The 15,000-nt window shown below is 47.6% G+C and overlaps 1 protein-coding gene across 1 annotated transcript in view; it reads right to left on the minus strand.

Annotated features, from left to right (window-relative positions):
- Positions 1-15,000, minus strand: part of kirrel3b (kirre like nephrin family adhesion molecule 3b) — a 148,738-nt gene that overhangs the window by 39,665 nt on the left and 94,073 nt on the right. Inside the window, 2 exon segments of the mRNA XM_035525384.1 lie at positions 5,988-6,137; positions 13,061-13,210. Coding sequence (XP_035381277.1) covers positions 5,988-6,137; positions 13,061-13,210 — 300 coding nt within the window.

The following is a 15,000-nucleotide window of genomic DNA, read 5'->3' on the forward strand; positions in this document are numbered from 1 at the left end:
CTCTTTCTGTCTCAGTTTCTCTCTCTCTCTCTCTCTTTTGCTCTCTCTCTCTCTTTTTCTCTCTTTGCCCCTTTCTAGCCTGTGAGTGGGACCCAGTGGATATCCCTTCCTGTAGCAGTGGTGGCTTCAGGGAGATTTTGATAGACGTTTGTGAGAAGAGACTATTGGATAGTCGAGACCTGCCTGTTCTTGGAAATCCTGCCAATTCATCATTTATTAGACATTTAGTAGTTAAGTGTCCATTCGCTGGTGTGACTGTACGTCTATTGGTCTGACCATGCTTCTCAGGTGAGCATGAGCGCCTTTAGGAAACCATACCTGGGACTCTGATGGATTATCTGTGGGATTATCTGTGGGATTATCTGTGGGATTATTCCATCTCTGGGTAGGAGATGGAGCTGGGCAACAGTGCAACAGTGTGGCAACAATACAGCAACAATGTTAATGCGAGGAGAGAAGGGTTTGTGCAGGACTTCAACCTGGGCTACAACCAGAACTACAACCAGGGCTACACACAGAGCAACAAGCAAGGTTACAACCAGGCCTACAAGCAGGCTACAAGCAGGCTACAAGCATGGGTCAGTATCTTGTAATGAATGAATGAATAAATGAAAGAAAACAAGAAAGAAAGAAAGTGGAATGCAAGGTTTTGGAAAGAGATTGCAAGCCATTCACTTTAGTAGACAATTAAATAAAACCATGAATTATATGGAAGGCAAATGGATTTGTAATTAAACAAAGTGAGAAAAACATTAGTCCAATCAACTGGCCCCTTTCAAATGAGCTTAAAGCATAAAGAATTCTCAATCACCTGCAGGAATGAGATCTTAATACCCAGAGAGAGAGAGAGAGAGAGAGAGAGAGCCACATTGCCATGCCACAGTAATTGCGATTGAAGAAAACCCACTTTATTTGCCTGTCCAAGATTGACTGCCGGACTTGAAATATTGACATCTGCGGTGAGATTGTGGCACAGGGCCGTGCCGTGGCCTTTAATCCCAAAGCCGGCGTTGTGGGAGCGAGGGATTGGGGAAGGGCAGTGCTGTGGCACCATGAGGAAGGGAGGGAGGAGGAGTCCGGATCAGCGGTGCGGCCGCCTGCCTCGGCAGCGGCTCCTGAGCAGAGGCACTCCGGGCTGTGATAGATGGACTGGTGGAGAAAAGGTGAATGAAATGAAAATAAATATGGCGGGAACGGAGACAGGAGACATATGTGGCCCACTGGGCCAAATCCGAGCACTCCTCGAGGGCTGTCACAAACGCACCTGTTTGCAGTGGAGAAGCAGGCATTCACTGTTCTGCTCTCTCTCTCTCTCTCTCTCTCTTTTTCACCATTTTTCTTTCTCTTGCATGTTTTTCTGCCATTTTCCTCTGTCTTTTGCTCTCCCTCTCTGTCTCTCTGATGACTGATTAAAAGAGGGTTTTTTTTTTTTCAGTTCAGTTCATGAGAGATGCCCACCAGATTGTCAGGCCTATTTGCACTGATTTGACATAAAGAACGTGAGATTGGAGGCCGAACCGGGGAAATCAAGAGTAATTGAACAGGAAGCAATTGATTTACCCACCTCATGAATAAAACCTGCAGTGTCACAGAACGGCAAGAACACTGTCAGGTACATGGCCAGGAAAGAGAAGACGCGTGGAGCTGTGGAGGGTTCACCCGATTGGACAGTTGCTGAGAAAGGGGAGGGAGCCATGGACCTTGGAAAAGCTTCACGGGATGAACAGAAAAATTCACCCCTCGTGATTGGCTGATCTGTGCAAGGCTGGAACAGTGCTCGATGGCGACAGCCGACAGCGCCGAAATGAAGCAAAGGCTTGCACGCGCATGAAAGTGCCGCCCACCGCAGAACAGAAAGGAGATGGTAGTCAAGCCGAGTGGCCCGTCTTTCCGGACTGCTGGCCGTGTCACTTCATTAGGCCGACCTCAAACCATGAGCCGCACGGCGACACCTCTGCCAAACATCTGCACGGTGACAGCCTCTGCCAATCGGAATCCGGCTGGGTGTGGGCGGATACAGCTCGGGTCACGCCCCAGAGAGCATGACAGCAAGGGACTCTCAGTGAAACTAATTGTCCGTTGATGCAGCACCTGGCAGAAGCTGATTCACAGTACACGGAGCATGACCTCACTCAAGCGTCGTCTTCACGTGCGATTTTGGTGATGAGACGGGTAAATGCGCAATTGTAGCAGACATGCGTCATAAGCAGTTGTATAAATCACATGATCAAAGGGCACCAGAGACACTGCGGTTTACTGTCAACCAGATAGTTTTCAGGGTGTGATGGGGAAAGAAAGAGATGGAGACACAGAGAGAGAGAGAGAGAGAGAGAGAGAGAGAGAGAGAAATGAAGTGTGACAGAGAGAGAGAAAGAGAGAGAGAAAGAGAGATGGTGATAGAGAATGCAATAATAAAAAAATGAATATAGAATCAACAAGGTTCACTGATTCTATTCAATTGCACAACATTTGTGTGGGAGACGAATGGCAAAGCTTCATTATGGCTTTCTGCAGCACTTTAGCATGTCAAGCAAAATGAGCTCCGAATGTTTACTGACTTTGTAGAAGCCAAGAAAACTTCAAGAAAAACAATCCTTGTGCATTTTAGGGCAAACAGTCTAGTTTGATTACAGTTCTTTGTTCTCCGTAACAAACCTCTCACTCGGCGTCTGATCAGAAGGAGGACCGTAACTGTGATTCTCTCTCTCTCTCTCTCTATCTCTCTTTCTCTCAGTTTGCAATTAAAAGTTAATTATCTTCATGCCTTGAAAACGTTTATCAATTGATGGAGGAAGAGTCCAGTGGGATGCGTTCCACAAGGATACCACGTTTCTCACTAGGCTACCCACAAGGACAATTGACATCCCCACACTTACGCCACTCTAATTAATAATTTCTCACCGGCAAATGAAAACAGGATCGGTGGATTTAACAGCCATGTTTTGTTTGGAGTTAATCTCTAACAAGGCAAATATTTCCTAATGGGCAATTTCGGAAGTTAAATTGCTCGCGAAGACTCGGGGACGTATTACAGCTGCTGGCGTTGGTCGGCGTGAATTTTATGTCGTCTCTCGTCTCTGAGTGCATCAGAGTCACCAATCAGAGCAAAGGGACGGCGGCGCATTAATAAGGTGGTTCAAATGAGAGAAATTGATTGGGTGGGGGCAGGGGGGGGTTTAATATGCAAAAACAAATTAAACTAGTGAAAGGGGTTCATGGTAAGAGCAGCATGGGGACAAATTGTTAAGAGCTTTACAAATGTCAGCTCGCTGAAATCAATAGTGGTTTAATCTTCACAACCTCAGCCTGCAGCAATGTCTCTCAACCCCCATCCCCACCCCCGTCCCTCCGGCGAGACCATTACTGGGGTGTGGGAAGACAAAACCACAGGAGCAGAGCTAGATTCTCCGCCGTTTGACTCCGGCTACCTGCCCTCGGTCGGCCGCCTGTCCCAGCGCGGCCAGGCCTGGAGTTGTGCCGCCGAGGCTGTGTCGGAGAACGATGTGTAATTAGCCTCAGGGGCACGGCGGGAGGTGCTGGCCGAGAGCCCCGGCGTGCCTGCTTTCATTGCAAACGAAGCCAAGTGGGAGGCTCCAGAGGGCCGGCTGGATCCCAGCCCTGGGCTGGAATACAGCGTAGAGTGCGCAGGTCGCCCTGCCAGGGTGCTGTTTTTACATATCCACATATCCGCAGACTGAGAGGTTAAAGAAGGGGGAGTTTGAGCGTACGGCTGCAGAGTGTAACACTCTGGACAGCTCAGAGAGAACTCCTGTCAACCTTCCACCACAGGTCACAAAAGCAATATAAAAACTCTCTATTCATCATATTATTATTATTATTATTTTACTTACAAAGTCCTGATTTTAAAATTGGATTTTTACTTTCTCATTGGGCTCCTACTGAATCATCCCAAACAACACTGTTTTAGTAAAGTTTGAGATGGTGAGAAGTTGGCGAGAACTGTGCGGGCATAACGTCTCAGCGAGCAAAGTAAAAAAAAAAAAAAAAAAAAAAAAAAAAAAAAAAAAAAAAGTTTTACGGGTTTTTAAAATCCGTGGCTGCTCTCGGTTCCGCCCTCCGACTCGGAGGTACGAACGTCAGATCCGCAGACGGAAGCAGTCACGTTACTGTGGGAGATGGCCAACCGCAGAGTCTGGCAGGATCCGCGGCTGGTGTGTGACTGACGGTGGAGATCCCCAGGGCGAGCGGAGACGTTCCTCTGGCTGTCAGGAGCGATGCGCCGGAGAGGAGATGCGCCACCGGCGCGGGCCCGCCCGCCCGCCGTCATGGTAACAGGCAGCCCGGAGACGGCTGTGATCCTGGGCACGCATATATTAGTGTGCAGGTTATGAGAGACGGTCACACATGAATGCCACAGGCTGTCGGTGGAAATATCAGAGCGTAGCTACCGCAAGTAGAGCCAATGTGCAGGTAACTGTGTTGAGCTGAAAAAATACAAAATACTACCAGAGCTACTTCTACTACTACTAATAATAATTATTATTATTATGAAAATAAATGAAATGTAATTAATGGTACATCATTAGCCTTTGGTGACTCACTACACTCATGAGGGACGGAGACCAAGTGGGTTTAGGCTTTTTTCGGACGAGCCCCGCAGTGCATGAAGCACTTAATAGCGATGGTGGTTTATTAGACTAACTAGCCTCAGCCTGAGGGAGCTGCTGAAGAAAAGCATTATCAGGTCCCAATTAATCATGAGCAAGGACGAGCACGAGAGGGAAAAAGAAACTGTGTGTGTATCACTGCTCACCAACTCATTAGTCTCACCGCGCTGTGGCGCAGGGTGGGGTGTGTGTCTGGGGGGTGCGAGGCTTGTTCAGGGTGAGAGGGCTGTACGAGAGCAGCAGGGCCTACCGGGATAGTGTCTATAATTACTCATTCATACCCATTTGCGAGACGGAGCAGTGGAGTGATCAGGGATCGCAATTTGTCCTCTGAACCCCCCCCCCCCCACACACACACACACAAACACACACACACATACATCATTAGTTTCACTTTTCATTAAAGAAGATCAATAATCTCTCTCTCTCTCTTTCTCTGTTTTTCTCTCTCTCTCTGACTTTCTTTCTCTCTCACACATTCCCCTCCCACCTTCCATGCGTGCGTGTGTGCGTGTGCGTGTGTGTGTGTGTGTGTGTGTGCGTGTGTATGCGTGTGCGCGTGCGTGTGGTCTCTTCGAGCTGCAGATAAGCCCACCAGGTGGTTGATTCGAGCCAGAACACAGATAACCACGACGGCTGCCCAGTAGCGCAGAAACAGCAATGCTGAATAATAACCCAATAAAGTTTAATTAAGATCCAATGACCTCTCCGGTTTAATAATGAAGATGGCAGGATTTGCAGCAGGAAATTAAAACTGAGAACTCACGGCACCATCAGGGGAATCTGGTCAGTGAAAAATCTATTTTTCATATTGGACATTATTCTCTTTCCAGTGGCCTCATAACCGGAGTCTAATTTTGGATCTAATTTTATCCCAAATATAACTTATAACTTCTGTTTTGCTTAATTTAAAGTGCTTCAGTAAAACTAATATTCTCTGTAGGCATTTGGATGAGAAAAGAGGTTTTACAGTGACACATGCGTAAGAGTCTGCAGGGCTGTGTGGGTTTTCAGGTGGTGACGCGACCCAGTCTGTGGGCACCATGTGCCAGCCCTCCTGTTTCACACGGGAGAACAGATTGTAACCAAGCAGTTGTTTTATTCTGCTGAATCACAGAGCCAAATGGACCAGGAGCAGTAACACACACACCGCCACAATGGTAAAATCATCCAGACATTGTTTACTCGAAAGGAGAAGGTCCAATAATCCTGACGTGGGAGCGTGTGATTCATGGGTCGTGTGTGCTACGCAGCTTAGACTCAACGATAACTGCGTGAGCGCTGTTACGTGAAACTATGCCTAAGATTTCGGGCCTGCGTGGGCAGGAAGGCGGCGTGGGGGCAGAGGTCACGGCTCACCCAGCACCGTCAGGCGAGCGGGCCGCGACCTCATGGCTGCCTGGATGGCCTGGCACTCGAAGACGGCGTCGTCCATCAGCTCCACCCTCTGGATCCTCAGGTGGTGCTCCCCAGAGCTGTGGTCCCCAACCACCGTGTAGCGGGGATAGCCTGGAGAACGGGACACAACACATCCAATCAGGTGACAAACGGACGCTTGCGCCTTTAAAATGACTACTTTAAAATGACCATAAATGGAGGACCAGGGATGACTTTACCTTACATGTGCTTTAATGTTCTGCGCAAGCTAACAATGGCCGTTAACCCCGGCTCGGAGCATGGACTATTACCGAGCAAATTAACGGCAGCAGCCTGATAGCAATCACGAGTTGTTGACAGGGACTCGTCATCAGGGCTCCCCAGAGCCCAGTCCTCAGGGGCCCTGTCCAGACAGTGCACAGATCTGTGGTATCCCAGCACCCAACACACCTGAACCAAACCCTCAGTACCCCGAAGACCTGGTTCATGTTCACTGGGAGCTGGACTACAGTAAAACTACAGCCTGGATCTGTCTCTCAATCTCTACTGATCATTGTAAGATTGATAAAGCAATGCAAAGGCTTAAAAATTAAGAACAATTAATTGCATTACAAGATGAGTTTGTTTTATTATTTATAGGTATTACAAGACGACTACATTTTATTTATTTTCTTATTTGATTACGGGTACTAGACTGCTAAACAATCAGTGCGTGTTGTCAGTTCCAAATACATGAGCCAAACAGCAAACATTTTTGCAAAACAGTAAGTGTCTTCTCGTTGTTTGCACATCGGCCTCCTAATGGACTTTTTTTCACAACAGTAGACACAGTGATCATTTGGTACCACACCAGCGTGTCTGAACAAGCGAACCACAACGCCCTGGCTTCAGCTGCTAATCACCGAATCCCCAAACATGCTCTCAAATCGGACATGACTCTCAAGTGTTTCACTGCTGCCTGCAAATCAAATTCGAAACCCATCAATGCTGCTACTGGTCAGTGGCCAACGCTGGGTGATCATATTGGACAATCCTCCATTCCATCACATATCTGCTGTGAGGGGCTCATCCACACATGTCTATTAAATTTCTACCTCCATATTCCCATTTCCTCAATCCCACTGAGGGACTGTTTTCTGCCGGCATATGGAACGCATGTGATCGAAGTCCCTATGATCAAATGCCTCTTTTACATGTCATGACTGAGAAACGTAGGGCAATCGGACCGCCAGGGCCGGATCTGGCATGGCTAGAGATTTTTCCCACACTGCAATGTCAGGGAAAATGTTCATGTGAGAGAGTGAAAGTGTACGTGAGAAAGTAAAAGGGCATGCGAGAGTGAAACAGGGTAGATCAGGCAGAGTAAAGAAATTGACAAACCTTAATCTTGCATTTTTCTGTATGGTGATACAGTATTTTTGGTTGTTTGATATTTGGAGTATTCATACTTACAGTGAAGCTGTGCTTTCTCAGTCATGAATTTCTCAGTCTTTTCTATGTCATTTCTATGGACAATCTGTGTGTGTGTGTGTGTGTGTGTGTGTTGATGATGATTTTACTGTAATTGTAGTGAGTCATGGTGAATTACAGCGTGTGTCCTTTAACATTGCAGAAGTAAGAAACAACCATAGCACTTTAGAACCGACCACAGACTGAGACAAGTACCAGCTTTCAGACATGTAGTCAATGTTTGGCCTGTGAAATTTTCATGAATGCTTGTGTGTGTTTACTGTTGAACTGCTCAGTGCTACATATTTCTTTTTTTGATTAGAGTAGAGGGTTCTGTGACGAAAACGAGGACAGGCAAGGTCCCATGGCATGACCTTCTTTAGATAAAACCCCTGGTGATCTGACTTCTGTGACTCGGTTATGGTGTCTTGGTGAGCACAATCCCGGGAAGATTGAACTTGCATTTTAGCAATGCAGAGGAAGGCCATTTTGCTGGTTTAATAATGCATTGAGAGGGAGATGGGGCGCTTCACGCCGAGCAGACCATTCAGGGCCATGCCTTAAACCCCTCAGTCACATAAGACAGCAGCTGTGCAAGGAAGCACCAGGGAGAGGCCGCGAGAAAGAGTGAAATTGCACGAAAGAGAGTGAAAGTGCACGTGAGAGAGAGTGAAAGTGCACGAGAGAGAGTGAAAGTGTACGTGTGAGAGAGTGAACGTGCACGTGAGAGAGAGTGAAAGTGCATGTGAGAAAGAGTGAAAATGCATGTGAGAGAGTAAAAGTGTACGTGAGAAAGTAAAAGGGCATGCGAGAGTGAAAATTTTCCAAAGATAAAGAAATACATTTTAACGAGGTGTATTTTAATCAGATTAATTCAGTTTTTTTTTCCATTCTGTGTAGCATTTTGTTTTAGTCCAAAAATAAATTTCTGTTCCAATGATGCTGAATGTTGTAAGAAATTCTTGTTACACAGATCTGACACTTTTGCACTTTTATTTGAATCATTTAGGCCACTCATATCTCAGGCAATACAGGTTAGCACACATTTTCCATGACTAAATTCCTTACTTTGCTTGGAATGAATTTGTCCATTATTTTCTCAGCTATTACTTAAATACTTAACAGCCACTTACATTATATATAAAGCCCTAAAGGTTTAAACAAACTGACATAATGTGACAAGCTCATTTATTTAACAGAGAACATGTTGCTCAACACACACACATATTGGTCTGTATTCACAAAGCTTTTCAGAGTAAGACCTGTTTCTGTTGTTAAAGTCATCAAAAATAAGAGTGGAATCTGATCCCACATCAGCACTCTTATTCTAAGAATTTCTTTATGAATGCAGACCCTTGTGTACAATGATAAAATGAACTGCACTTTTAATACTGAAGTGTTAAAAGATATTTCATAATAAAAACCACCTCTCACACCACCCCTCCCACATTCAAGTTTCACCGAATTTCCACACGTTACAACAGGGGTGTTGGGATGCCATGGCCGCCGCTGGTCATCCCAGAATCCAACTCCGCTTTTACGTCTCACGTGTGGGAGCCGAGCAGCTGCTAATCAGACAAGGATCCTGTGTTATAATCAACACGCCACGCTACCCACACGCAGTCAAAACGTCCAGATATTCTAGGACTTTGAAGAAAGACCACTCTCTCCTGCTTACATGCGCACTTTTGCTCGCACACACACACACACACACACACACTGTCGCTCTCCCTCTCTCATGCGCGTCTTCACTGACAGGCGCCTCGTGCGGTTTTCGTGGGGAGCAGATGAGGAGCGTGGGGGAGTGTCTGTCTGGGGAACGCTTGATGGCACATCGCGTAACGCTCTTGAGTAGCAGCCTCTGCTCTCATGAGCATACGTTCTGCCTAATTATCGACAGTGTCTGAATTCGGGCGAGACTGGCTGTTCAGCAATGTCTCGAGACGCGAGCGAGCCTCTTTTTGAATGCCTGACTGATTACTGGATAACAAAACACCACAGACGACCTCGCCTCGTTTTCAAGTGGCAGGCCATTCAATCCGATGCCTTGGCTTTATGTGCCTGAATTAACACCTCTGGTGCCACTCTTCACTGACACACACCTGGAAACCTGCCACCGAATGCCTGGAGTCAGCGTATTGATTCAGTCCTGTCCGTCGATATGAGTCATGCTGCTGCCAGCCCATTTCCAGTGACACGACCGATGCCCAGCAGGAGGCGCTACCCGCCCCAACCTCATGGTCAAAGACTCAATGATCCAGAACTGTGCACCTAATTACGCGACTGCCTTTGCCTGAGCCAACATTTATGTACCAAGCCAGAGGCTGACGTCACCTGGTCGGACGGTACCTACGAGCACCCCCGCCGCCCTGCTGACCCCAGCTCTCTGTCTCCGTAGTGATCACCGGCGTCCGCGGCAATGGCGCTCAAAAGAATGGGAAAAAAACCCAAAAAAAAACAGGCCATGTTTTGGGCATAATTGGCTTTTAGGTCCTTGAGCCTGTCTGTTGGAGCCAGTGTGCCACGAAAAGCCAATTACAGCCTGTTCCCTCACTGGATCCCATTCACTTTCAATAGCCCATGAAGTACCCCTATTACCCCCCCAACCCCACCCCCCACCAGGGAGAGGAGCAGACAATTACGCTGCAGCGTGTTTTATCTGCCCACATATAGCTTTTAATCTCTTTCAATGAGTGGGACGATGGCTGAGGAACTTAGAAAAATCCAAACATTTAATAACCAAACAAAGCAGTTAGCTATGGGTCACATAGCCTCATCACAGAGGATCTGAACATGAATATATATTAATTTTACATATGTTATTCTGATTGTAGCTGAGGGCTTATGCAGCTAAGGGCTAAGAGCTATTGAACAAACCTGTTTATCACCGTCCACTCATAAAGTAAACCGCGCTCTTTCGGACAAAGGAATGCTACACTCTTTCAGACAAAGAAAAGCTACACTCTTTCAAATAAACAGTGAATATGAGCCGATGTGGCTAACAAGTCAAATCAGTCAAGTTTTACTGCGTATTGATGGTCAGTCAAAGTGAGTGGAACTCACTAAATAACATTAATGGCCACTGACTCTGTTCGATATTGTGGTTTATTCTCCTGCCAGGAGATCGATGAATTTCCTGAAGCATCTATTAGCACTTAATGCCTGCCTGCAAATCCTGAGGTCCTTCATCGGTTAAGGGAAGAATATGTAATTTAATTCTGCAAGTAATTCCAACGCATTATGGACTCAAGGACGTTTGCAATATCATTTGCATATATAGAGCATAACAATGCCTAGTCATTTGTCTTGCAGACAAAAGTGTGACCTCGTTCCACCACAGACTACTGTGGTCTGACCCAACAGGGCTTGTGGGAAGTAATCTCTCCAGACCTGAAGCTTCCGAGTGAAATGAAGAATGGATTTACAGAAAGATACGTTTTGAGCAGTGACCAATAGTACTCACCCATAGTACTGACCTATAGTACTGATCAATAGTACCCCAAATTCTTTGCCTAGACATAGAAATGACCAAAAATTATTCAGAGACAAAGGTCAAAGAACACCTATCTTTGTTTGAGCATGGTTCAATCCTACACATGTACCACCTGAAACCACCACAGCGGCTGCCGGAGATCAGACCCGATCTGCATGGCAGCTGTTCCGCCCAGAACGAACCTCCCGTCGACGAATCCCGTTGCAGACGAGTTGTGTGTCAATTCCCAAGCGTGTGAAACACCAGGGGTATCGCAGATCAGGCAGACGAATAAAACAACGTCCCCCATTGATCACCATGAATCCCGAAGACAAGATACGTCACCGAAAACAAACAATGCAAAATAGCCCCATTAGGAGTAATGGATCCATCAGGGCAGGAATGGATGAGACTTTACGACCGATCGATGGGCATGGAAGTGGAGGCAGGGCTCCGGTGATGAATGGCTGGGTAGATGGGCACGTGTATCTCTTCACCGCCTGTGAATGGAGGACCCAGGAGACAGGCCGGGATGTGCCCATGGATGTGTGTTGTATTTAGCTGCAGCTACGTGACAGTTAAGATGCTGTGGTGAGATCTGACGCAGGATGTCACAATAACGGCGTCGTCCGCTGGTGGAGGTCAGAGTCGATGCTTTTTTTTGGGGGGAGGGCAAGGGGAGAAGTCGGGAGCGGCTCCGTGGTCAGCTCCGGGGATCGCTGTCTGCTTCTCTCTGGTGTCGCAAAGGTAGCGGATTCTGCGACGATCCGAGTCCTTTCTTTTGGTGTCGTGAAGTGTCACTGGGGAGGATTAAACGGTCTCTCCAAATCATTGACTCCAGGTGGTGTTTCTTCCCCTCACCCCACGAAGCCACACGCTCTGCGTCTCCTGCATCGTCCCATTCAGGGCAGTGCAAACAGCCCCCACAATGCTTTGTGTACGGCGCGAGTCCGCGGCGGCCTTGTGCCCGTCCGCGAGGGACCGTGGTGGACCGATAGGGATCATCAGCTTTTGTCTCCTGATTTATTAAAGCTGGGTTTAATCACAGCTCCCACGCTCAGTGGTGAGCCTTGGGGCACGCCCGGACAGGGCCGGTGCCACTCAGCGCCGTCGCCCGGCGATATCAGCGCGCTATTGTGCTGTTCGGATGGTTCGCTTTGTTTTGCACGTGTGGCTGCGCGCCTCTTTCCTGCCGCAGCCGCCGGTAAATGCGCCATCTCCTTTTATCAGAGCGAGTGGTTATTTGTTGACACGCGCGGCGAGTCTGAAAAGAGCAGCTCTGGCATGACATTCCGTAGGAGGCCCCGTGCACGGCCAACGTCCCTGGAGCGAGGCTATTACAGCGTCCTTTTGTCCCCGGAAACAGCTTCTAACATTTCCAGATAAATAAACAGATGAACGGGAAAAGACCACACGCGTGCGAACCAAAGCCCTCGCCGGCATTCGGTGGGGCCTGCCCGCTATCGGCCGGCACAAAGCCACGGTGTTGCCTGTCTGCCCAGAGGGTGCAATCTGACTCTCGCAGGGCGGCCTCTCGTTAGGGGGCGCCCATCGGCACGGTCCCGGCACTCCAACTTTTTCCACCGCTGCATATTCCCCCAGCTCCAGTAACTACATACCCACGAGCACGGGGGACGATATCGGGACACACCCGCCCATGGAGGTTTAATCCCAGAAAATGAGCTTTATGCAGTCAAGGTGATACCACATAATGCACAGACATGCTTCACAATGTGTCCAGTGGTTAAAAATGGTTTCCTGTAGTAGAGTCAGGATATCTGGTCATTAATGAGTTTTTTTAATTATTTATTTATTACAACTGACCACAGTTACAAGGTTCACTTTGAAGGAAGCAAAAAAAACTAAACAAAAAAAAAAGAGGCCAAAAGAATTCAGTGTTGCTGTTTAATATGTAGCTAAGCAAAAGCAGCAAGTCAGGCCTAATTAGCAGAGGTGCAGCGCATCGGGTCAGACTGCAATAAGGTCACTTTTATTATCTTACCAAATTAACAAATGAACAGAACACATAAAGAAATGTTCCTTCCTTCCTGGGTAAAAAAAAATATTTTCTTGTTTTTTTCTTTGTATTTTTGTTTTTATTTTTATTTTATTTTTTATTGTGGGTGGTCTTTACCTGACAGGTCTCTTCCCACACCCAGAGCGAGGCCATCTTTGATCCACAGCACAACGCCATGGTAACCAGGAATGGAGCATGGCAGTGTGACAGGCTGGCCGGCAACCACCACCAGGTCCTGAGGCTGCCGGGAAAACATGCCAAACACTCCTAGAGAGAGGGGGAGAGAGAGAGAGAGAGGGAGAGAGAGAGAGAGAGAGAGAGAGAGGGAGAGAGAGAGAGACAGAGAGAGAGGAAGAGAGAGAGACAGAGAGAGAGGGGGAGAGAGAGGGGGAGAGAGACAGAGAGAGAGAGAGAGAGAGAGCGAGAGAGAGAGAGAGAGAGGAAGAGAGGGAGAGAGAGAAAGAGAGGGAGGAAGAGAGAGAGACAGAGAGAGAGGGGGAGAGAGAGAGACAGAGAGAGGGGGAGAGAGAGAAAGGGAGGAAGAGAGAGAGAGACAGAGAGAGAGGGGGAGAGAGAGAGAGGGAGGAAGAGAGGGAGAGAGCGAGAGAGAGAGGGAGAGAGAGAGAAAGAGAGAGAGAGAGAGAGAGAAAGAGAGAGAGAGGGAGAGAGACGGAGAGAGAGAAAGAGAGAGGGGGAGAGAGAGAGATGGAGAGAGAGGGAGTGAGAGAAAGAGAGAGAGAGAGAGAGAGAGAGAGAGAGACAGAGAGAGAGAGAGAGAGAGAAAGAGAGAGAGAAGGAGGAAGAGAGAGAGAGAGATAGAGAGAGAGGGGGAGATAGAGAGAGAGAGAGAGAGAGAGAGAGAGAGAGAGAGAGAGAGAAAGAGAGAGAGAAGGAGGAAGAGAGAGAGAGATAGAGAGAGAGGGGGAGATAGAGAGAGAGAGAGAAAGAGAGAGAGAGAGAGAGAGAGAGAGAGAGAGGGTGAGTCAGTCAAATAGTTCCAAGTGGACATTTGACAGTCTTTAACAGCTTGTGTCTGTTTTAGAGAAGGCTAATGTTGGAAGGACCAACCCATTCAAAACATTCAAATTTAAATCTCATGTTAATAGCGCATTGAGTCCCTCACCTGTCTGTCAGCGCTATGCAACAGAGACATACACCGCGAGACACACACACACACACACGCACACACACACACGTGCTAGTGCTACTGAACAGGTTCTGTTAGATGTGAGTGTGGGTGGTGTGATATGCCATTTCTGCCTCTTAGGAGAGGTGTCAATGACAGAAAGATGGACAAACAGAGAGAGAGAGAGAAAGAGAGAGAGAGACAAACAAAGAGAGTGAGACAGAGAAAGAGAGAGACAAACAGAGTGAGACAGAGAAAGAGAGAGAGAGAAACAAGAGAGTGAGACAGAGACAGAGAGAGACAAACAAAGAGAGTGAGACAGAGACAGAGAGAGAGACAAACAAAGAGAGTGAGACAGAGACAGAGAGAGAGACAGAAAGCAAGAGTCATCTGGGACCTTTGTTCTCGTTTTGTTTGTATCCAATCATGACAGGCAGACACAGAGGGTGTGTGTGTGTGTGTGTGTGTATAGAACAGGCTGTGCTCTAATTTCACCCGTCTAACATTAACCACAATCTGACTTTGTTTACATGATGAATGCATTTCATTTCATGCTGCTACAATCCATTATTACTATGTCTCTCTCTCTCTCTCTCTCTATCTCTCTCTCCCTCTCACACACACACACACACACACACACTAAACTCACAAAGGAAGGGTAAGACCTACGTGCTGTTAGCCTTGTATGAAGCTGAATTGAAAAATGCCAGCACAAAGAGCAATCTAATAGGTGGCACTAATGGTACTGTTGACGACCCCTTCGGCAGCCCACGTGCTCTGGCACAAGCCCCCTCTGTTCAAACGCGGACTCAAAATAGAGACAGAGGGGCCCGCGGAAAGCGCAGACGAGACAGGTGAGGCTGTGGGTGCGAGGTGGCAGCGTGTCTGCCGTGACATGGAAGCATTCCGTTAGCAAAGGCGGTGTTCCCGA

The sequence above is a fragment of the Electrophorus electricus genome, chromosome 4 (assembly GCF_013358815.1).
Source record: "Electrophorus electricus isolate fEleEle1 chromosome 4, fEleEle1.pri, whole genome shotgun sequence".
NCBI classification, from domain to species: Eukaryota; Metazoa; Chordata; class Actinopteri; order Gymnotiformes; family Gymnotidae; genus Electrophorus; species Electrophorus electricus.